This window comes from Sceloporus occidentalis, unplaced genomic scaffold (genome assembly GCF_023333645.1).
Source record: "Sceloporus occidentalis isolate IW3139 unplaced genomic scaffold, rSceOcc1.0.p SCAF_139, whole genome shotgun sequence".
NCBI lineage: Eukaryota > Metazoa > Chordata > Lepidosauria > Squamata > Phrynosomatidae > Sceloporus > Sceloporus occidentalis.
In genome coordinates this window covers 1,359,106-1,384,976 of record NW_028317119.1, presented here as the reverse complement: position 1 = coordinate 1,384,976, position 25,871 = coordinate 1,359,106, and the positions used below count along the sequence as shown (strand labels likewise).

General features: G+C 37.6%; 1 protein-coding gene across 1 annotated transcript; it reads right to left on the bottom strand.

Annotated features, from left to right (window-relative positions):
• Window positions 1–3,514, bottom strand: LOC149281099 (asporin-like). The gene is made up of 7 exons (XM_089499739.1): window positions 3,241–3,514; window positions 2,974–3,086; window positions 2,640–2,853; window positions 1,530–1,640; window positions 918–1,011; window positions 677–815; window positions 1–198 (listed from the first exon to the last, which is right to left on the bottom strand). The coding sequence occupies exons 1-7, from the start codon at window positions 3,512–3,514 to the stop codon at window positions 1–3; spliced, it is 1,143 nt and encodes a 380-aa protein (XP_089355865.1).
• Between the last annotated feature and the right edge of the window lie 22,357 nt (window positions 3,515–25,871).

Below are 25,871 nucleotides of genomic sequence, written 5' to 3'. Positions count from 1 at the left end.
TTACTTTCTAAAGTTCCCAAGATGTATACTATTCCTCCCCAGAGTACAGCGGAATGTAGCTGGTTGAACTTCCCAGTATTTCACAGGGTTTCCAAATAGACTGATGCCGCTGTACAGAGATTTCTTCAGCTTGGGTGTAGTAGAGCAGAAATCATTCACCTCAACCTTTGCAATATTGTTAGAGTGGAGAAATATGACCTGTAGGGATTTGAGATTCAAAAACAAATAGTTTTGTATTAGTTTAACAAAAGTAATACAACCCTGTATTTTGTTCGCAAATGGAATATTCCTTAAAGATCATCAATTTTGTCATCGTGTTGTTGGCCCCACTAGTATTGGTTCTAACTATAGTATTTGTTTTATCAGCAATTTTACTACCAATAACATTTTGTGTTATGTGAAGCATCAGAGGCCCTATAACAAGTAAAGTTCAGCAACAGTGATCTATTTAGGATGTGATGCGTAAAAGCTGCTTACATTGGCCCCAACAAAGTTATCTTTTGTCCAGACTACAGGTATCAAAATTCAAATTCAAAATATATACTGTAAAAAGCTATGGCATGTATATGTAGATCATTTGGATGGATAGATCACGATTGTGGGAGCATGTGTATATGGGGTAAAAGTAGTTAAATCCCATCTCCATATGATATTTAAGGCTGCAGGGTTAACTTACCTGCAAGTATTTTAGGTCCTGCAGACCAGGAGGAACCTTCTTCAGTTTGTTGTTCTCCAGGTGAATTTCCCTTATATTTGGTATGTTTGAAAGGCTCCCATTTTCAACCTCCTTTATTTTGTTGTGCCCTAAGCCCAATCTAAAAAACAATTAAAATTAGTTATTTTGACATACTAATCAAATCATTGTTGTATTGATCTTCCCTGTTAGTGAAATGATTATAATTTTAACAGGGTTTTACCGCTTAAGTTCTTGGTAGCGTAGTAAATCCTCCAGTTCAACAGCTGAAATTTTGTTGTGGTCAAGATGGAGTTCATATATTGAGGATGGTAAACCTATAGAGTGAAGAGCAGCATTAATTAGACAGAACTAAAATTATGACTATAAAAATAGAACTGGAAGACAGTTTTTCTTTACTGTAATGTTAGGGAACCCTGAAACTTTTAGCATCAGTCATGATGGTCATAGTCCCAGCTGTTGATCTATAGTGACATGGTGACTGCTGCTGCAACACCCTTCTTCTGTAACGACCGAGGCCAATGAAAGCACAAACCATGCTAGACTGTTTCTAGCACCAATCCTCCTTCATTAACCTATTTTATAATATAGAAAAAGAACATCATGGTGGTGCTGCTCAGCACTTAAGACCGCCATATCTTGCATATGTGGTAGGGTTAGCAACTATCCACCTTTTGGACACCAGGGAAACCTCCTACCTGTTTAATTTTTATAACCCATTTAAATACAGAAGAATATCGAATAAATAATATTGTTTTGCACCCCCCCCCCCAAGAAATCTGCAACATTGACTAACTGTAGCTGTGTTTAAACATTTTGCAAACGTGTCACAAACCTTTTGGAATAGATGTCAGTTTGGCTTCTGCAATCCTGACGTGGTACACGGTCAACCCATCAAATGCGCCAGGCTCAATGCCGTCATTTTCGAGAGGATTTGCACTCATTTCTGATAAAATACCGATCTACGTTATTATTACATACCATCACAATGCTGTCTGTGTTTTTCTGCATCGTCTGTTGGTGTGAAACTAACTGTGAGTGCTAGACCAATGCAAGAAGTAATTATAATACATTCCTGAGAAACCGACCACGGAAACTGGATGATATTATGTCAGATTATAGTGGGATTGGTATCGAATTGAAACACAAAGTTAAAAAGAGTTTAGTAAAGAAAGTAAATCATGTAGTCAAGTGAAGAAAGGTTGTTTCAGTTAATATTTTATACAAACTGTGGGATAAGGTGAGGGCTGGTTAGAAATATAAAAGGCTTGAATGAGAAAGTGGGTTGGGCGAGTTTATGAGAATGCAGGCGGTAGTAACAAGTCGTTGCATGGGAAAATTTCCATAGGGCATAGTAGGGAGGAGCGTCATGGATCATGGAAAAAGGGAGAAGCTCTGAATTAAACAGTGTGTGCGGCATTGAGGAGACACTTGAGTTTGTTCCACCATTTGTAAGAGAAGAAGAAAAAAAAAAAGTCTTTTGGCAATGTTTAGTTGCCTGTTAATTTTCTCAGAAATTGATTTTAAAATAAAAATGTAAAACAAAATATAAAAAAAAAAATTGTTTGTCAAGGGAAACATTTAGTGTTTGCAGTTAGAAACTTGTATTTTTGTGTTGATGTCATGTTCCCTCTAGTTTTATAATTTTTGGATCTGTGTCACAATTGTTAGTATTAACAGGTGATGTAAGAATTATAGCTTTCATATTTTATTTAATATGAGACTAAATGTGCATTCAGTTCAGATTGCCTGCACATATTCCCTGTTGTGTTTACGTGTGCTGTAATGAAAATGCATCTTGGGAAATGTGTATGACACATCAACATATTCCTGTCCAAACAATAGCTACTGTTGTAAGCGTGCTATAAAGTCAGATCATCTTGCAAAGTCTTGTTGTTTCGTGAGATGCTGCTATTTTAACAGCATCTCCGGGATACACACCTACCTAAGACATGTAAAGACTCCATGCCTTTAAAAGCGCCCTTTTGTACTTTCTTAACTTTGTTGTCATGGATTCTGAGCTCTGCCAAGGATGTGGGAAGGTTGGATGGAATCTCTGTCAGTTGGTTATGTGAAAAGTATAATCTTCGTAACTTCTTCATAGACTGGAAGGCTTTGGGGTGGACCTTGTGTACTTTATTGTTGTTCAGAAACAAAGCCTGCATATATACATATATAAATGTAAAATATCGTTTTACCCAGTTCTAAACCAATAAAACATATTGCTGTAACTTTTGTTCTTGCACAATGACCCTTACAACATGACATTAAGAACTTACGTAAAGGGATGAAAGACCCTGAAGGTCCTTTTCTTTGACCTCCTTTATTTTGTTATTCTGGAGATCGAGGAGCCGAGTGTCATAAGGGATTTTATTAGGTATGGCAGTCAGACCTGTTGATTAGATGTGATATTGTTTTAATTCATAAAAACATTTCCGTATGGGGAAGTGTAAATATTTATTCTCTTCCCACTTTGGCTTGTTTTAAATTCTTTAACACAACATAAGTATAATTTAATGAAAGCGCCATAATTTGTATTGTCTTACCAAGGTCGGAGCACTGAACTACTCTCAGGTAGCACTGACATCCAAACGGGCAAGTGGGAAATATGTCAAATGGAGGTGGTGTTGGTCGTATTGGTGTATTCCTTTTAAATGGGAATAGCGAGTTATTGTCGTCGTCATCATTCTCATCATCATCATCATTGTCGTCTTCCATATCATTTAGAATGAGGTCAGTCATTGCCATATACTTTGGAGGTAATATGAATGGCTTGGCTGAACATAGAGCCAAGAAGTAGAAAAGCACACATTCCCTCATATTGTTGTCTCAAAAGAGTTCCTGTAGTCAATAGACAGCTAAATGTTAGAGGGGAAAAAAAACTGTTTTCTTTGGCCAAACTTTTACACTTTGCAAAAGTACTTCTGCAATGCCCAGTTTAAAACTTAAAAAACTGCATACCAAAACACATCTTGCCGTTCTAAAGAGGGCATAGATTTGAGTATATGTTTTATATTATATATTAAAGTATATCAGTCACCCACATCTGTATCTGTGTATACAGTAATATTTCATCCTCGGCCATATGTAAAAGCTATAATGTAATTTTTTGTGCAATTATGTAAAATTGGTGCATACTACAACAGTAAGATTTTATGTAGCCCACTATAGGCCTTTTCTTTTTTTTTTTTGTATACTTAAAGACTTAGAAGCAGAGAACATCTTGTAATTGCTAGAGTTGCAAATCATAATCTATCTGCAATCATCTCACAACTGGCCAGAAGAAGGGGTAATACTTTTATGTAAAACATTTACATTAATAATCTGTGTGTATACTCGTGAAAACAATATAATGGCAAGCATACTGTCAGTTTACCACTTGCTACTTCCATGTAACTACCTAACTTGTATGCAGGTTATAAAGGCCTTGTATAGGGGAAAAGGGTAATAGCCTTTGGGGTTTTTTTTCCCAAGGATCAATCCGAGAGAGCACATGAACTTTCAAAAGAAATATAGAAACTCTCTGGTGAGTTCCTCCCTCCTGAAATTGGCTTTTGCTCCTTGTTTCAACGTGTCTTGCATTCTGTTTCCCACCACTGTGATTGCTTAGCAAGATTATTCCCACATACATCTGTTACTTCAAAATCAGCTTGTACTGCTTACAAATAAAGCCCTGCAGTATGTACCTATGGTTGTGCCAGAACTCCATGTGTGTGATCCGTAATGGACAGAGCTAGAGCATACGAGAGAGCTGTGAAAAGCAATAGCGTGAAGATAATGGATGCCGCAATTGTTAGGCCTTATATTAAGTGTGCATTGGAAATGCTTAAAACTCTGCTAGAGCCGTGGGCCACGATTCTAGGGGCAGTGGCGTAACTACAGGGTTGCCTCTAGGGTGCCTGGGGGACTTGTTCCTGTCACCTTGTACCGGTTCAAAATAGTTCAGAACCGGCACATGACCCCACGGTGAAACTGAGGCTGACCGCACTCAGCTGCTGGAGTGGTGAGAGATAAGCAGGGGGCAGGAGGGTTGTATGTAATGTATGTTTATATATAGGTATGTGAGCATGGATGTGTAATTGTGTGTGAGAGCCTGAATTTGTATTTGTTTGTGTATGCGCATGAATGTGTACTTGTTTATGTATGGACATGCATGTGTAAGTGGGGTGAGATGGAATGTGTGTTAGAATGAATGTGTACATATATGTTAGTGAGTGAGAGTAGGTGTGTGTAATTTGTGTAAGTGTGTTTACAAATGTGTGCCAGAGTGTATGCCAAGTTGCAAAGAAGGCACAGACAAGCTGTTTGGGGGCAATCATGGCACAGCAAAGCTGTTTCGGGGCACAGACAGGCTGTTTGGGGGTTAGGATGGCACTGATAAGCTGCTTGGGGCAAAGGCACTCACAAGCAGTTTGGGACAAAGGTGGCCCAGGTGTGGGGCCCGGGGGCAATTTTCACACCAGGGCCCTGTGGTTTCTAGTTATGCCCCTGTCTAGGAGCTGTTCTCTACCAGTTATCAGTCAGTTGTTGATGATCTGAGACATGTAATCACAATTATGCATTATAACAGAAATGCAGTGGTCGCCTTTGTCATGTATAAGGTGATATGTTGTGAATTTAATACTATTAAATGAAATATACATTATGCAGGGCCTGTACAACTTGCACAATTACACAGTTGTGTCTGAACGATGCAACTGCTACTAACTGAAGAATCTCACCTATAGTCATGGACTCTGAAATGTGTACCCTGTATTTCGCTTATCTTTCTATGCAGTTGTTTAATGAATATGCACGCACTTTTGTCTTTGATTTGAATTCAATCGTTATCTGTTCTTCTGCTTTAATTTCACATTCTTATATGTAATAATAAAAACCACTGACTGAATACCTCTAGAGATATATTATCACCATCATGGAGGGTCATCCCTCCACAAAGAAACAGTGGTTTAATTAGTAATTGGAGACTGGACACAAAATAGATAGTAGAAGACATATTTCATTAAGAGAGAAAACCCTTCTTTGGACCCAAATCTCTCTGTCCCATTTTTCCTCTCCTTTTCTAGAAGCTCAGAATGTTTGTTGTGTATTTGTGTATCATATAGATGTACAGCCCTGAAAGCCACACTAATCCATATAGAAATATCATCTAAATGTCTTACTGACAACCACAAATACCTGTCCAAACCTCACAAAGTCTTAGGAAAGCTTCACCTCCTATGTAAGAGGTTTTGTGCCTTGCCTATCTTAAATGTTGGGAGGTAGATAACGATTCGGCACAGTTACTGGGGATATAGATTACGTTTGGCTCTACTAGTAGGTAAAGGAAAGGATACTGTATGTGTGTGAATGATAACATCTTGCATCTTTTGAAACGCTGGCAGAAACAATGTAGGTATAAGGTGGCAGATAAATGCCCTTTGACTGAAAATATTCTGATGTTTAGTTTATATTACATTCTTGGATCTCAAACAAGATAGCTACCGATTTTACGAGAGTGATATGGTTTTACCATGTTATACATATTATTCTTTGTTAATTACAAAAATACTGGAAAATTCATAAAAACGTCAAAATAAAGGCGTTTATGCTTGGCTTTAATTTTTTATGAGTTGAAAATACATTTGTGTTCTTGGATTTTTTTTTCAGAAAAGTGTTTCAACTCCCAAATAAAAACATGTGTTTTGGATTTTAAGACATCCAAGTTCTTCCCTTACTGAAGATTAAAATGATAGATTTTTGGCAAATATGTACCTAATGTAGTTAGCTGTACGTTTTGCCAAACGCCATGTAGATCGGTCAAAGACTGGATGAATATCTTGCACCTTTGGTCTTTGAACCAAAATTCCCAAACCTGATTAACTCATTCATCCAATGGTGCCAAGAGATTAAATTGATATCATTTTTTAATTAGCACATTCTACTTATTTAGAAACCATTGATTTTGTACATGTTTGGCCTTTTTAAAAATAATATTAAAGGCAATAGTTCTCATTATTTCTAGGATGTGTTGGGTTTTTCATACTCAATACAATCCAATGGAAATGCATTTTTAACATGCCCTTGATTTTTCTTGAATAAAAGATGTTACATGTTTAATGTTTATATTTTAATAACAGTAAGGCTTTGGAGTTCAGAGATGGCACTCGGTCCTTGTAGTTCGTATGGGGATAATATGTTGCACTTGTACCATTTTTAAATATTTTGGCTTGTGGCTCACAGCTGATGATCTCATTACATAACTGCATATTTGACTGAAAAGTATGCAAATAAAAAGTTGGTGCTCAAGTTCTTGGGCTTAAACTTTGCAGCATTCCTGTATTTTCCAAAATTGCTTTCAATAACCACTTGGGTTTATAGCTTAAGTAGTTAGAAATTAAGTAATACCAAGTTTCTGCAGAGGACACGGCTGGGGTTGGGTCTGCCGTTATCTGTCATGACATTCTATTCCCAGAATTAACAGTATAAAAATATAATACTGTGTATGTTATAATAGAAATATGTTTTTTTTTATCACATCATAAGGAACAGACTGTTACACCAACTGCATTTGTTCTCAGGCCACCATGCGGTACCAATTATGCCGATCACCAATGATCAGCGTTCTGTGTTTATATCTTTTATGTCAACTTCCTGGTTCTGCTACTATCTGATAGTAACAGAAATGTCAGATATGGTGCCGTTCCCTGTTATTAATGAAATGTTTGTATACTGCCTTTACCATCTTATTATCACTTATAACCCATATCTCTACCCAAACCAAATATTTGATGATACACGATGCATTCATTTTCTTAGCGAAAAACCTCTTGAGGAATATGTATGTGTGTTTTCACATTTGAAATGCATTTTATTTGTAATCTAATGGATAGTTTACATGTTGCATTTTTTCTTTGAAAAGTTAAACCCTCTTGTGGTGTAATCAGAGCTTTAGACAAAAAAATAGGCGCCATATATATACTTTAAAAATCCACATACGCTGAAGGAATGACTCAATCTGACCTAAACTGACCACTTCTGGTTTGAAACACAAGCCACAAACAAACCACAGAAATCATTCTAATGCATTTCACAAAACTACCACGAAACCTCATGCAAACCTCTACATTTTTACTGATGTATGTGTGTGTTCATTTAGCTTATAAAAAATGAAAGCCTTCTCATATTTTGCTTTCCGCAAAATGTTCATGGCATATACTTCTTTCCCTAAAGGTCATGTTGTTTGTTAGGTATTAATTGCAATGGATCTGTCACTTTTTAATTATCCAGGGGTGCATGATACTAGTAATCAAGATCTTTAATTCAGGGCTTGACAGTTTTTTTAAATCTAGGAGCCGGCTAAAAAAGTTAGGAGCCAGGACTTTTTTTTGCCCTACACCCACACTTTGCCCTGCACCCACACTTTGCCCAGCACTCACAGTCTCACACGTTACCCTAGCCCTCATTTTGCCCCAGCACTTTGTCCTGCACTTACACTTTGCCCCAGCACTTTGCCCCACACCCACACTTTGCCCAGCACTCACAGTCTCACACGTTACCCCAGCACTCACACTTTGCCCCAGCACTCACACTTTGCCCCAGCACTTTTGCCCACACTAAAAAGCATCAGTGCATACTTTTAATTACCATTAATCCCATTAATTAACTCTGTCCCCAGTTTCCCATAGGCATCTTTGTCACTAAATAGCTTCCCATAGTCCCATGTTTAGTGACAAAGATGCCTATGGGAAACGGGGGACAGAATTTGCCTTTGCCCCCAGTTTCCCATAGGCATCTTTGTCACTAAACATGGGACTATGGGAAGCTATTTAGTGACAAAGATGCCTATAGGAAATTCAGGACAAAGTTTGCCTTTGCCCCCAGTCTCCCATAGCCATCTTTGTCCCAGCCTTCCACTGCCAAGCATGCCCCAGTTACTTCAACTTACCTGACCGAAGACCCCGATGTGGACTCTGTTGGATTCCCGCTGTCAAACATCTGTGCGATTCAGACAACCCTGCTGCTGCTGCCGGCGACTCCACCCTCCTCGCTGAACGGGGCTGGCACCACCCACAAAGGTCATTGAGCAGCGCTGGTGCCGCCCACGAAAGTTATTGAGCGGCGCCAGCTGACTCACTTCTATTTCGAATCGACAGGGGTGGCATTTTAAGAAGCCGTCCCCGTTGATCCGAAATAGAATTGAGTCAGCTGGCCAGTGACCTTCGTGGGCGGTGACAGCCCCGTTCAGTGAGGAGGGTGGGTGGAGCCACCGGCAGCAGCGGGGTTGTCTGCATCGCACAGACGCCCACCGCTGCCGGAAAGGAGGATCCAAGTCCCGTGCAACGCCGCGGGGGATCTGGATCCTAAAACCAATTATAGGTTTGGCTCACAAACACCTAGGCGCCAGGACAAAATTATCAGTCGACCTGGCGATACTTTGACAAAGTGGAAGGCTAAGCAAAATATGGCCATATAGTGTGACGAATCCCCAATATGAAAGGGAGCATCCCAAGTACTCAATTACTAAAAGATAAAACACCAGTTCAGCTGTAGGTAATAGTCACCACTATCCCATCTCGGTGAAGAAAATATTGCAAGTAATAATGATGATGAGCCAAGAGCACATGTATAAATAGCAATGTACACTACATTTAATTTAATAAATCAGGAGCAGAAGTCACAAGACCACAGGTGTTTTAGAGTGTGTACCTTTTTATCAATGTGCAGAGACATTGCACATTGATAAAGGGATTTACTCCCCAAAACGCTTCTCACTTTTGTTCTTGATTTTAAAATAAACAATATAAATAAGACTATATACTGAAATTGGAAACCCATCCTACATCTCTATCATAGGATCAGCTATAGTAATTGTTAAGTTGCTGATTGTTTTTGTTTGGCTTGGAAAGCGTTGATGGAGGAGGAGAAGAGAGATAACTTTATAGCAGGGAATTGATTCGATTGTGCTCATTGTGGCACATAGACCCGGCTTCTGTGTAGCAAATATACCAGTTGACGCTTAAAAAGTACAAACTACAGATAGTTTTGATTAATTTAGTGTTGCGGGTGATCATTGCCATTTAAGAACAGCATGCATTGGGAATTTAGTCAAATAGCTATATGAGGTAATGAAAGGAGCACACATCTGTAGACTGTGATTAAAAATAAAGATCCATAAACTCTGTTCTATATTGACCACATTGAAAGGCCACAGCAACTTTACTTTGACCACAGTGAGCCTCGCAATTTGTTCTCAGGGTATAGTGAGTGTTGCTCGGTTAAGAAATAAACTTAAAGCAAGTCAGGCACCACAAGCTGGATATTTTTTTTTACTCAAATAAGAACTTAGCTGAGGATATTAAGAAATGATGACCACTATAAATTGCAACCCCTCATCCTACCAAAATGTTTTTCTAACAGAGCCCCCCCCTTTGTATGAAGCTGCAGGGGGAACTAAGGGAAAGTTGTGCTCTGAGTCCACTCCAGCTTGCATTCCTCTTTCTACCTCTGAGCAGGACTGAGCCTGCCATCGGACGGAGCCTGCCCCAAGGTTGCCCAGTCTTTAGGTTAGCTAAGACAATCACTGAGACCCTCTCAAAATATACAAAACACCTGGGCATATTGTATGCTTTTAGACACCTTATAACTTCCAGGGACCAGTCATAGAAAAGCCTGGTCAGTTGGTGCGGTTGGAGGATGTCATGGAAAGTTCACCTTAGGGCAACATTTCAGCGCTTTCGGTGACGTCCTCTCATCCATCCAAACCTCTCATCAATTAGAGGATTGGGCATAAACTGGCACAAACACCCTGAGCCTATTTTTTGCTTTGTTTTCGTGCACTTCTTGGGGGGGGCTGGCCTTGTTTTCGTGGCTTTGTACAAATATGAATCTGAATGCACAAGTCCTAGTACACAGCACAGAAGCTCCCAACAATTTGGTTACTAGGGTCTTATCAGCCAGGCAAATATGCACAAATGTGCACTTATAATCTTTAAAGCTTTAAACTTCTGTTTGTAATGACTTGATTCCTCACTAAAGAAGAATGCATATTAAAGTACTCTGTGAGTACTTAAAAAAACTATTCTTCACCTACCTGAGGTAGAAACCCTCTTCCTCTGTGATCCAACAATTCTTGCCACTCATTGGCTGCTTGAAGCAATGGGAGTGCTTCCCATGCATGTACATAGGGGTCTGAACTGCTGCTGTGCAAGTAATGATTACTTGGTGGCTGTATATATAAAGAGCAGTTGGGGTTTTTTGAATCTCACCATGTCTCTTGTTGTAATCTGTAAATTTGCTTGTTTACAGAATTCTCCCAGGGTTGTTACAAAGAGCCTTCATTCGTGTACTCATGGTTTTACGGAGCTTTAATGACTCTTGGCACGCTCATGCCCTAAACATACCTCACACACCTACACTGCACATACACTAGAAATCCTGCACATATACGGCATTTTCCATGAACAGACACAGTAGACTAACGAGGCTTCCTGATCAAAATATGCTTGTAATACCTTCTAAGTACTGATGGCTGTGACTCTGGGCTTTAACAGCATTAACTCATCCTCCTTCGGTCATGCCTGAGCTCTGCTTACCTCATTGTTCTCAAGTTGTGACACCCTTAACTTATCTGTAGCAGGCGCAGTGTTTGTCCGTGCTTTGGAGAGCTCTGAATGCACTTATCTGACCCCAGGTTGTCTGCAGTAGCTCTGCAGGAAAGTCCCTCTTTGTATTTGAGATATTTAGCAAACTGTGATGCTGTGATCACAGAGAGGTGAAGTTAGGTTTGTTTTAGTGACTCAGTCTAGAGTTGCTCATAAATGAAAAGCAGAACCTTTCAAGTCAGCTCTTATTAGTGCTGCTGTGACCACGCATATCCAATGCAGATCACTCAGGTGATCATTTGCTACATTAAATTCAAATAATAATGTTATTTTTCTATTTTGTTCCTTGACATGCATCATAATCAAAGAGACAGTTTATTGCCCCCTCAGCAGAAATGAATCCATACTAAAGTACTTTAGTAGTAATTTAACATGCATTTTTGACTTTGGTATGAAAGACCCACTTATCTCCTGAAAATGCTACAGAGTATCACTCTATCTACTCTACATAATTCCTGCCGGAGGAAAGCCACCAAGTGCCCATGTATATATATGCTAGGGAAGGGGATCTTCTATTGGAAAAGCTTGCTGGAGATGAGCCCCTCACACTTGCCCACTGTATCTCCTGCAAAGCAGAGGAGCCGGGGGGGGGGGGGGGCGCATACAGAGCTGATTCTTTATGTCAATGTTAAGAACTCTGTTCCTCCGTAGCGTTTCATTACACAGAGCATCCATCTGGGTGACAATTCTATTGCTTGCCATAGGTAGTATGATAAGGAGTCAGGCTAATATGCAGCTGTCTGTATTATGCAAAACAATAGAACTGTTTGAAAGAAAAACAGCACAATATTTTAGAAAATGTATCTTTAATCTGATACTAGTATTATGATTGTTGGCTCTTCCCCTTAAAACCGTACAATGATCGAAGTCTATGTCTGCAGATTAAAATGCGTACAAATATCTTCCTTTACACATCTATAGGGTTAGATTCTCCTTTTATCACACTAACTGGATCCAGTCTTCTTTTCTCACAACATTTAAGATGCTGTGCCATTGTTTCAAGCAGTTACATTAAGTAGATTGCTGTTGGAACCGGCACACATTTCTGTTCTAAATAAATGCATTTTGTGGTCTACAACCATGTCATTCCACTGTGGTTATTTTTGGTAAAGAACAAAGTGAACGGTCATAAGGATTGTAGCACTTTATGAACTTATGTTTACAAAATAAGGTCTTTCTTAAGTTTCTATGTAGTAAGTAACTATGTAGTGTTGTAAGAGTCAGCTTATTTCTGTTGTATGAGTTATAATGCTTCAAAGCCTCAGTTTACAGGGTTTGGGTATGCAATATGCGGTGAATGAGCAGGTAGGAATATATTGCCTATTACATGCAGATGACAATGTGATCTACATAAAACATTTGAGAATGGCTGTGTAGCTAAAAATCTAATTACTTAGTTATCCTAATTATTACATTTGTAGAAAAAATAATTGTTAGTATTTTTACAAGGATAATACTTTATGTATTTTGGTCTTGAGTTATAATTGATACAAGTTATGCTGTCTAATGAAAAATTACACAGAGAAGCAGGTATGAATGGAAAACATAGATCACATACCTCTTTATTTTGTGAGTTCCTCTTACTTATAATCCACCTTGAATTGGCTATACCCAGTAGGTTATGTTAAAATGCACATCAGACAATGTACCAGTTCTGGAATCAAGAGCGCCTTCTAAAATGCATGATCTGATTGGCACTGGGTATGATACTTGAGTAAGCTGCTTCTTCAGATTATCCCATTTTAGTACTGAAGACAGATATTAAGGAGACTTGTTACCACTCATGTGTTTTTCATCACAGTCTGTACCAGAGCCAAAATCTGAATTTAACTCTAGAAACCCAGTGCGAGACTGTGTCAAAGCTGAAACGAAATAGTGAGTGGCACCCTGCCACTAGGAGTACAGGGAACCCATTCACAGAACAGTCTGCTATCACACATTTCATCAGTAGGGGTTAGACCTATTTTTTTTTTTCAGTCTTGTTCAGAAGTGATGAACTCTGCGATATATATACCTTTACTCCAGTGAATCATTTCCTATTTTTACAAAATAAAGCCCAGTTAATAAAAAGGAAAAAAGGCAGACAAACGCTGTTTGACAGGGAAATTACCCATACGTTGTGTTTTCAACACGATTGTTGGCCCATGGAGTTCTTTAAGATTTTAATAATAGGAATTTTGTTCATAAGATTGATTGTGGATTTTGAAAATGTAATATTTACTAAACTTATATATATATATATATAAGGGTAGTTATAAAAGTTGCACATTCAGAGACCTCACCCTTATACTCTAATTTCAGAATTCTTTCAGTTTTAAGACACAAACATTTTGGAACAGTTGGAAGCGTTCACCAACTCTTTCACTTATTATCAATTGAAAATTGGACAGTGTAAAGTGAAATGTACTACGTCAGGGTTTGGCACCACCAGGTTCTTAAATGCTATATTATATTTTTTAGAAGATTTTGGACCGTGTAATGTTTTGGCTTCTATGAAAATCACATTGGCTCCTTCTGTCTACGTAGCTGCTAAATCCTGTGCAAATGCCCTATCTTTTCTACCTCTGGAAAGTAGCACAGCTTTGACTGCAGCACATAACTTGTTTGTATAAAGTTCTAGCTGACCTTTTATTTTATGTCTGAAAATAAATCAACGTATAAATAGTTGTGATTTCAATGCTACTTGAAATGATATCTAAGAGTGGAAGTTAAAATGGTCACAGCCCTATAAATTGATATGAACTCATAGTTTCCTACAAGTTAATTCAAAATAACTCTATTTTGTGACATGCGCATCATCGTTTGGTATGGCACAAGACTAGCAAATTTTACCCCAAAAACCTCTCTAGAAGTGTGGTTTCCTCAGACATAGAGAAGCTTTCTTTTGATCTGACAAGAATGTACTTGCTGAATGTACTTATTTATTTATTTTTTTTAACCCCTTAATGACAATTGCCGGTCCTGGCACGGCACGGAAAAGCATGTGCTTTACGACAATTGACGTGCCAGGACCGGCACGTCTTTAAACGGGTGCAGAAAGCGATCTACTATCGCTTTCTGCACCCAAAAAGCGTTGCTGAATGCCTCGACCTCGAGGCATTCAGCAACGCCGCGATCGGCACAAAGGGGCCATCTCTGGCTCCTCCACGGGGCGTCAACATCCGCCATACTTTGTATGGCGGCGGACGCCCGTTTTAAAAGCGTTTAGGAGGCGATCTTAAATGGTGTCGCTGGAATGCCTCGATCAGGAGGCATCCAGCGACACCAAACACTAACCTTTTGATGGGCTGTGACCGCTCCGGAGAGCGGTCACAGCCGCAGCTGCCGGCAATCTTCGCCATCAAGGAAGATGGCCGCCGTCCTGTAACAGGAACCACAAATTTTAAAAGTTCGCTAGATAGTCCAGACCATCTAGAGAACTTTGGCTCCACTTGCAGGTTGAATACAGGTACTGCATTCACCATGCAAGTCAATGGAGCCCAGCTTTCTAATCACAGTGTGATTAGTAAAAATAAATTAAAAAATAAAATAAAATTAATAATAATTAGAAAAAAATAGTAAAAAAACAGTAAAATGTAAAAATCATTTCCCACTGATGTCACTATCAGGGGAACCTCCAAGTTGAAAAAAAATGTTAAATTTTTTTTTAAAAAAAATATATATATATATATAAAAAATATATTTTTGTGAGCAAGTCCTAAAATTAGCATATTAGCTTAAAACAATTCTCGCATGGAAAGAGTTAAAATACTGGCATATTAAATGCCCGTGGGGTGTCTACTTTTAAAAAATGTATGATTTGATGGGGTAAATTGAATGGACCAGGTTCAACAACGTCCCAATTAACACGGGGGGAAGGATGGCCACACATCTAATTTCCAATTAGAAAAATGCACACGTACCAAATGTGGCCTTTTAGTTCCCCCAAAAAATGACACACCCATGCATGTGGGGTATCACTGCACTCAGGAGATGTTGCTGAACACATTATGGGGTGTCGTGTGACAGCGGCATATACCAGGAGCTGTAAATTCATACATAAAGTAGGTGTGTGTGGGAAAAATACACACACAAAAATATTACTGCAAACTTTGAAAAAATGCTGGTGGTAAAATATGTGCATGCAAAGAGTTAAAATACCAGCATTTAAAATACCCTGTGGTGTCTAGTTTTGAAAAATATATGGTTTTGTTGGGCACACTGAAATGGCCTGGCTCAAAGATGTACCAAATAGGGCATGGGCAGTGGATCCCAAATGCCAAAGTTCAACATTGAAAAAAGCGCATGCCCCAAATGTGGCCCTTTTGCCCCAAAACAGTCAGGCAAAATCATTCATGTGAGGTATCGCTGTACTCAGGAGATGTTGCTGAACACATATTGGGGTGTTTTGTGATAGTGACATATACGAGAACATTTTAATTCATACCTGAATTAAAATGTGTGTGGAATACCAAATGCAAAAAAATGACTACCACAAAGTTTGACAAAGACTGGTGGTAGATATGGTGCATGGAAAGAGTTAAAATACTAGCATTTGAAATACCCTGGGGTGTCTAGTTTTCAAAAATATATGGGTTTATTGGGCACACTGAAATGGCCCGGCTCAAAGATGTACCAAATAGGGCATGGGCAGTGGATCCCCAAATGCCAAAGTTCAACATTGAAAAATGCGCATGCCCCAAATGTGGCCCTTTTGCCCCAAAACAGCCAGGCAAAATCATTCATGTGGGGTATCGCTGCGCTCAGGAGATGTTGCTGAACACATATTGGGGTGTTTTGTGATAGTGACATAAACTAGAACATTTTAATTCATACCTGAAGTAAAATGTGTATGACAAAACAAATGCAAAAAAATGACTACCATAAAGTTTGACAAAGACTGGTGGTAGATATGGTGCATGGAAAGAGTTAAAATACTAGCATTTGGAATACCCTGGGCTGTCTAGTTTTCAAAAATATATGACTTGGTGGAGTAAATTGCATTGGCCGGGTTCAAAGATACCCGAAATGGCACATGGGGGGAAGAATTACCAGATTTGGAAAAAATGGCTTTGAAATAGCAAAACGCTACCTGTACTTATTGCCCCATAATGGGTAGAAAAAAGCAAAAAAACATAAAAACATTGGGTATTTCTAAACTCAGGACAAATAGCAGAATCTATTTAGCAGGTTTTTTCATTACCTTTTATAGATGAGTAAAAGATTTTTCAACTAAAAGTTAGAAACAGTCATTTTTTTCTACATTTTTCACCATATTTTATAATTTTTTTAATAGTAAATAATATGATACAATCAAAACAATGTCATCTAAAGAAAGCCCTTCTTGTCCTGAAAAAAAAAATATCTAATGTGTGTGGGTTCAGTAAACGGGAAAGAAGAAAATTACAGCTAAACACAAGCAGCGCAGAAATGTTAAAAAGGCCATTGTCACAAAGGGTACAAAAAGTAAAATCAGCCTTTGTCTCGAAGGGGTTAAACATATTTGAGGCTCCAATACGTGTAGCTCCAAAAATGTACATAGACTCTAAAACACAATAAGAGGTTTAATAGAAAAGCAGGTAGAAATGACTCTATGATGCATACAGGGCTGGCACCTTTTTGCCCAAGGGGCAAGCAGTCTTCCCCTAATGCAATGTGATAAAAAAAGAAACACGCACACACATGAGGTTACCATGCCTGGCTTCCCTTTCACTTGGATGTGGTAAAAGCTGGAGCTGTTCTGCTACAGGGGCACAAAACATAAATTTACAAAACCCTGCCGTTTATTTCTGCCTCCAACAGCAGACCAGCCCAGTGACGGAGCTCAAACTCTCCTTCAAGGATGCGGACCAGCCCTCCTGGCAGAATTCTAACTAGCCTTCCCCCCAACTCATGCGACTGTAATAGTAGTCATATCAAGTGATAACGGGGAAATGGAGAAGAATACACGGAATAAAGATACAGATTAAGTACATTTGGTCCGCTTTGAGGCTACAGAACCATGATGTATGTTTTATTAACCAACAGGTCATGTGACACTTTACTATCTCGATGTATGTTATAATAGACCAATTGGGTTATATGACATACATACTAGCAAGGTTAAGAGGGTTCCCCGGGAAGGATCCAGATGCCACCCATATGATGGAAAGCCTGAAAAACAATCAAAGGTTTTATTTCCATGAAAATGAAAAATTGTATTTGTAGTGTCTGGCTATAGGTTAAATTAGATTTCTTGGCTAGATATTTCCATTTTCGTAAACTTTTTTTTTCTTTCCTTAAACAGTTGTTTTTATTATTAACCAAGTTTGGATAGTAAAGCAGGATCCCCCAGATGCACTGAACCACTGAATCTAAATTAAAAAGCTTTAACCCCTTCGTGACAAAGGCTGATTTTACTTTTTGTACCCTTCGTGACAATGGCCGTTTTAACATTTCGGCGCTGCTCGTGTTTAGTTGTAATTTTCTTCTTTCCCGTTTACTGAACCCACACACAGTAGATATTGTTTTTTTTCAGGACAAGAAGGGCTTTCTTTAGATGACATTGTTTTGATTGTATCATATTATTTACTATTAAAAAAAGTATAAAATATGGTGAAAAATTTAGAAAAAAATGACTGTTTATAACTTTTAGTTGAAAAATATTTTACTCATCTATAAAAGGTAATGAAAAAACCTGCTAAATAGATTCTACTATTTGTCCTGAGTTTAGAAATACCCAATGTTTTTATGTTTTTTTGCTTTTTTCTACACATTATGGGGCAAAAAGTACAGGTAGCGTTTTGCTATTTCAAAGCCTTTTTTTTCAAATCTGGTAATTCTTCCCCCCATGTGCCATTTCGGGTATCTTTGAAGCCGGCCAATGCAATTTACCCCATCAAGTCATATATTTTTGAAAACTAGACACCCCAGGGTATTTCAAATGCTAGTATTTTAACTCTTTCCATGCACCATATCTACCACCAGTCTTTGTCAAACTTTGTGGTAGTCATTTTTTTGCATTTGTTTTGTCACACACATTTTACTTCAGGTATGAATTAAAAAGTTAACCACAAAGTTGTGGGGCGCAGATATATAAGGGTGAAAAAACACCTAAGGTAAATATAATAGTGTCTTTTAATGATAAATATGAATATACATTGGTGTAAAGATATCTTTAATATAAATAAATATAAATAGGGTAAAAAAGTCAATCTGACCAGCAAAAAAAGGAACTTACATTAAGTCCATGCACCCAAAGTGCATCAGTGCATGAATGTGAATAGATCACTGATTCTGGAATGAAAAATAAAGTTCAAATGAGTCCTTCCAAACGCGTTTCGCCGACTTGGCTTCTTCAGTAGAAGTGTTCTCAATTCGGTAAGTAATTTCCTTCTATTTCCGTAATATTTTTATAGATATTTCCGTATAGGTGTTATCTCACGTCATCTCTCTCTCGTCCAATAGTTTCGTTGCGTTGCGTGCTTCGTTGTGTTAATATTTATAGATTTCTACATCCAAAATACATATATTATATATTATAATAATTTATTTTAATATCTCCCATATATATTTAATACATATCACAACAAATTATAGTATTTTTATTTTATTAATTTTTAGCAATTTTTACATATATATTTACCATATATTGTATTAAATTATAATAATACATATATTATATATTATAATAATTCATTTTAATATTTCTCATATATATTTAATACATATCACAACAAATTATAGTATTTTTATTTTTAGCAATTTTTACATATATATTTACCATATATTGTATTAAATTATAAAATTTTATTTTAATATTGTAGTACCTTGTACATATAGATCTGTAACATATTATACAGACAGAACCACTTCCTTTATCAATTATTTTTTTAGTAATAATAGAACTTGATCTCTATATTCATATAATATTTCCTCTATTTTTCACTTTTTTAGTATCTTGATTATTTTAAAATATGTTCTATTTTTATCTCATTTTTTCCATGATATTTAACATATAACCTGTTATGGATAATTATTTGGTTCATTTAATCTCTATTGGAAAAGATGTAATACATTTCATTTATAAAAAAATAAAAAAATCCAGACACTTTATTTTATTTTTATAATTTTTTCTTCACTTTATTCACATAAATGCATTAAAACACAGTTACACGTCACAGCAATAATTTAAATAAATCATTATATCACACTCTATGATATTTTCACATGAATAAATTAAAATAAAATAAATTAAATTAATTATACCCAAACACATTCCTCTTAATAATAGTCACAAATATTACACACATAGATTTCATAAATGATTTAATAATCGTATATACACTTTAGAAAGGGTTGCAACATATTCGGGGTATTTGCCTTCCTCTGTATTCTTCTAAGTCTTTCTTTCGTTCCGTCTTCCTCCCGTCCGGTTCATTTTCTCAGATAGAGCGGTCAATTATAAGCCCACTTACCTGTTGGATTAATTCTAACCATTTGTACTCTTTCATTTCCCATGTATTGGGAGAGTCGCGGCATAATCTCCCCAAACGGAGGCTGAATCTTCTGGTCGATCTCGGGGTTTAAAGATACACGAGACGCGAAAGTCATTAAGAAGGGGGACGAGTGGTGCGCGATGACGCACACAATACGCAGCAGAGCGTGATGACGTATACGGAAATCCAGACATATACGGAATACGATCACCTTCAAAGAAATAAAAAACAAACAGTACAGGATAACACATCAAGACGCAACAAGACGCGATGACGTACATAGCACGCAACGAAACTATTTGACGAGAGAGAGATGACGTGAGATAACACCTATACGGAAATATCTATAAAAATATTACGGAAATAGAAGGAAATTACTTACCGAATTGAGAACACTTCTACTGAAGAAGCCAAGTCGGCGAAACGCGTTTGGAAGGACTCATTTGAACTTTATTTTTCATTCCAGAATCAGTGATCTATTCACATTCATGCACTGATGCACTTTGGGTGCATGGACTTAATGTAAGTTCCTTTTTTTGCTGGTCAGATTGACTTTTTTACCCTATTTATATTTATTTATATTAAAGATATCTTTACACCAATGTATATTCATATTTATCATTAAAAGACACTATTATATTTACCTTAGGTGTTTTTTCACCCTTATATATCTGCGCCCCACAACTTTGTGTTTATTTGTATTTTTACACTTTAAGGAAGAGTGTTATTTATGTGGGCGGCTGCATTTTTATTTGGGAAATAACACATTTATTTGTCACTTCACAATTTCACGTGATTTTAGGTTTTTGTTTTCTATGAATTAAAAAGTTCTCGTATATGTCACTATCACAAAACACCCCAATATGTGTTCAGCAACATCTCATGAGCGCAGTGATACCCCACATTGATGATTTTGCCTGGCTGTTTGGGGGTAAAAGGGCCACATTTGGGGCATGCACATTTTTCAATGTTGAACTTTGGCATTTGGGGATCCACTGCCCATGCCCTATTTGGTACATCTTTGAGCCGGGCCATTTCAGTGTGCCCAATAAAGCCATATATTTTTGAAAACTAGACACCCCAGGGTATTTTAAATGCTGGTATTTTAACTCTTTGCATGCACACATTTTACCACCAGCATTTTTTCAAAGTTTGCAGTAGTATTTTTGTGTGTGTATTTTTCCTACACACACCTACTTTATGTATGAATTTACAGCTCCTGGTATATGCCGCTGTCACACGACACCCCAATATGTGTTCAGCAACATCTCCTGAGTACAGTGATACCCCAGATGCATGGGTTTGTCATTTTTGGGGGGAACTAAAAGGCCACATTTGGTACATGTGCATTTTTCGAATTGGAAATTAGATGTGTGGCCATCCTTCCCCCCCGTGTTATTTGGGACATTGTTGTATCCGGCCAATTCAATTTACCCCATGAAATCATACATTTTTTAAAAGTAGACACCCCATGGGCATTTAATATGCCAGTATTTTAACTCTTTCCATGCGAGAATTGTTTTAAGCTAATGTGCTAATTTTAGGACTTGCTCACAAAAATATATTTTTTATATATATATTTTAAAAAAATTTTGCCTTTTTTAAAACGTTTTTAACATTTTTTTTCAACTTGAAGGTTACCCTGATAGTGACATCAGAGGGAAATTATTTTTACATTTTACTGGTTTTTTACTATTTTTTTTCTAATGATTATTAATTTTATTTTATTTTTAATTTATTTTTTTCTAATCACACTGTGATTAGAAAGCTGGGCTCCATTGACTTGCATGGTTGAATGCAGTACCTGTATTCAACCTGCAAGTGGAGCCAGAGTTCTCTAGAGGGTCAGGAGACCGTCTAGCAAACTTTTTCGTCTTTATTATTTTTTTTCCCGGAGCGGTCACAGTCCATCAAGAGGTAAGTGTTTGGTGTCGCTGGATGCCTCCTGATCGAGGCATTCCAGCGACACCATTTAAGTTTAGGAGGTGAGCGTTGATCGCCTCCTAAACGCTTTTAAAACGGGCGTCCGCCGCCATACATTGTATGGCGGATGTTGACGCCCTGGGGAGGGGCCAGACATGGCCCCTGATTCCGATCATGGCGTTGCTGAATGCCTCGAAGGTCGAGGCATTACAGCAACGCCGTTTGGGTAAAAAATCGATCACGGATCTATTTTTCTTACCCGTTTTAACAAATGACGGTCCTGGCACGTCATTTGTCGTCAACGACATGTTTTTCCGTGACGTGCCCGGACCGGCAATTGTCATCAAGGGGTTAAGCTTTGCAAGCACTTAATATGTGCTCTTAATTGTCCGGTTGCACTGAAAGCAATATTTCCCTTTTAAAAATCTTTCCAACTTATTACTCTGTTGAAAAGGTCATGACTTCTCCACTGAATTAGTCACTCCAAAAAATTCTGTTTCTGCCTCTTCCCCAAAAACAAACCAAACACTGGCTTTGTGACATAAACATAATGTCTTTTCCAATTACCGAAGTTGGCAGGGCACACTATTATGGAGTTGGATCTATGTTTTAGTAATTCCCAGGCATGTGTGATAAATCACCAATGACATACCAAGGCACATACACCATCTTGGGCTGTCTGCATTTGTAATTCTAGAGAGAACAAGCAAAAACATTTAGAGGCTTGGGAACATCTAGCATTTGTGCGACACCGATGAGTCACAACATGAAACCCAAATAATCAAAGGCTGTTTTGGTTTAGTAACAACAAAGACAATGTTGCTGGAAATACAAGAGGTGTTCAGAGCTAATATGTGGTTTGTGCATATGTTTCTTTTATCTTTTTCCCTTGTTGCCATGTGTGCCTTGTTTATTTTTATTTTTTTTCTATAAACTAATACTTCAAACAAACGATATTTGGAAATTGCGTTTGTTGTCTTTTCCAGCTACATCTCCAGAATACATATATTACCAAAAAGAAACTTTTTTTTTTTCTTAAGATTTCTTAGTCTAGCTAATATGTAAATATTGGAAGCAGGAAAGATGTGGGTATATGATTACAGCAAGCTGGGAACACACATAGCTTACTGTTCACAATTTAAAACCGTAATGTAAGCGTCTTTCAAAAATCAAAATAGCAAAACTGGAAAGCTGAGTTTGGAAAAATGAAATAAGTAGGAAATATTTCTGGAACACACAACTTAAGCTCTCTCAAGAAGCTTCCTGGTATCAAATTGATTTGACTACCATAAAATCAAATCAGGAGAGAAAGCAATAATAACAGATAGGTTAGAGCATAAACAATAAGCTGTAACCAATCAGTCTCCATCTCTTGATTACCATTAAAAACAGGATGACCTCCTGGTTAGATGGAGGTGGTCAATGGTTGAGATGTAAATCCAAAATGGATATTGCTGTATTAGAAAAAAAAATGAAGACTTAAGCTAAAGTTGATACCATTTATTTGGTCAACATAAAGTTAGTCAGCTTTTTGGACCATTATTTAGGAAGAAACCTCTAAAGTAGTGAAAGCTTATGTGATTCGTGTTGGTCCAATAAATGACATCATGTAATGACACCATGTCAAAATATCATGAAGAAGATTCCTGCTTCTTTTAAACTATATTTTAAGAATGAATTATTCGGTTCAACATTCTTTTGTATACCATTATGTGCTAAATGTTTTTGACAAGTTAATGAGTAGATCGTGTTTTATGGAATGGAGGCTGCACGTTACCATGTCTGAGGTTAGTCATGCTTTTTTTGTCTTATGAAATCCTATTAAGCGACTTTTAAGTTAATAAACACTTGTTTTAGAATACTATAAAATCGGAGCTGTGTTATGTCTCCTTACCATATTTAATCTTGTTTAATACATGTATGGCAAAGCTATGTCCTATCAATTGGCTCACAATTCACATATAATGAACAGCTGACAAATAAGAGTGAGCCTCCCATGCATGGACAAAGATGTGTGTGTCATCTCATCCAGCTGTCTAGCCTGCCTCGTCATTGTATTTTTTTAAACAATATGGCCGCCAGTGAGTCGTGCTGGACTGTCACACATGCTACACATGTGGTCACACACGGCATTCTGTAACAGAACACACACAGTTGTGACACTGGCAACTTGCTGACTGTTAGCCCAGTGCAATGTAGAGATAGAATGTAATCTTACCTCTAGTGAATGTCATTAACATGCTCATTGGTGACAGGTTCACCTCACTTTAAGTGAACAAATTATACTAAGAAACATTATTTTCCTTTATAAAAAAAAATAAAAAAAAAAATCATATTAGGTATGATAGTGACTAACCTTTTAAATGTGTTGTCATCCCATTTTCTCTCTGGCAAGTGTACAACTTATCCTGTGTTCAGATAGTTCGAAACCTCTTTAACTCTTGGGACCTCGGGTAAAGCTCTGATGATATAAGAAAATATATAGAGCTGTATAGTATAGACTTTTTACATCTTTTGCCTTACCCTAACATTTCTTTTGGCACTCCTGGACAGAAAAGGGTGCTGTGGTGCCTAATTTTGCCCAGGGCACCTGCTCCATTGCTGGTTGTTGTTATTTTTTTTACTTGAGAATGCGATCCATTGGGGAATACAGAAGAATTAGAATGTTTTTTCTTTACAATATAGTATCCTAGTACATAGTGGGATACATTATCTTAGCAGAAGAGGCAAGAAATGTAAACGCATATCTTTTTATTTTAGATACACCAATACAAATACACATCTACTTTAATATATGTTAAAAATATATAGGCATTGTATTATACTCCATTTGTCAAGTTTTAGACTTAAAATAAATGGGCATGGTATTTTATCGCGTGGCTTTTTTTTTGGCAGTCCTTGTATCCAAACACTTTTAGTGCCGTAAATTCTTGCATTATGGAGAGCCGGAGTTATTGCGAGTGGGCTGACTTAGCAGTCTGTTGGCAGGTGCCAGTGGTACATTGCACAGAGCCACATCAAACAACCGGCCCTTGGGTGCTAAAGCAGCACATAAAGCCACCCCTTTACTTTAATGATCATGGCTATTCGGACTATGATCACGGAAGAAGCCTGTCAACAGTCTGACGTCCCATTTGTCACTGTCACAGCTGACTTAATGTAACACTGCTCACGTGATGTGCTGTTGCCTTTAAAGAATTTGAATTCCTCAACATCTGCTGGCATATTGCCTTTATATATTGACATTGCTGGTACCATTGCTTAATGTAACCCCCTCCTGGGGGTTGTCTTGGTCCCCAAGCCTCTGATTACCAGAGAAAATAAAAAATAAATAACTTAAAGTGTAGAGAAGTACTATGACATCATCAGGGGTTCTTGCCAGTAACAAAAGAGATCCAGTGACAGTTGCATAATATTATTACAATTTCATTTGCATAGCACCATCATATTCCGTAGAGCCTAACAATAGCTAGACAGGACATAATAGGTTGTGCATCGCATAAAAATATGGACCTACAGAAACAAAAGGTAATAAGGGGCCCGCTCAAACAAACGTACTACCTGCAATGTGTTTTGGTTCCTATTCAGACTTTAGATGAGAGCAAAAAGAATATTTGATGCCAAAAAATGAATAATAAAGTGTGAGTAAGGGTCAGTCAGAAATAACTTAAAGAATACAAGCTATAGCATTAGCGGTGTTTGGCAAATAATAAAGGAAGCTTGATTTACAGTAGGGTTGGTAAATCTATGATTATAGACTGCATGTTAGTTTTATGACAGAAACACTTTAGGAAATCTCCTGAACTAGGAAAAAATGTTCTTCAGTGCCGTATCCGCAGTTATTTCCAGTATGTCATTGTCCCTCAACTCAGCCCCTTTTCTGTTGGGTATAATCTAGAACCACAGTCCGTACACGGCTTCTGAATCACTGTATGGAAGAGTGTGGATGTACATACGTGTATACCAAAGTGCATACATTTGTATTGTTAAATATCACCCAGTCGTCTTAGTCTATTTCTTTTTGAATTCAGTTTCCATTTTAGAAATAATAGAAACATAATGCAACCTCTTTGGTATGTTGTACTTATTTGGCAGTGCTTACTCAGTATGAACAAAAGACAAACATAACTATGGACGAAAGATTAAAATAAAACT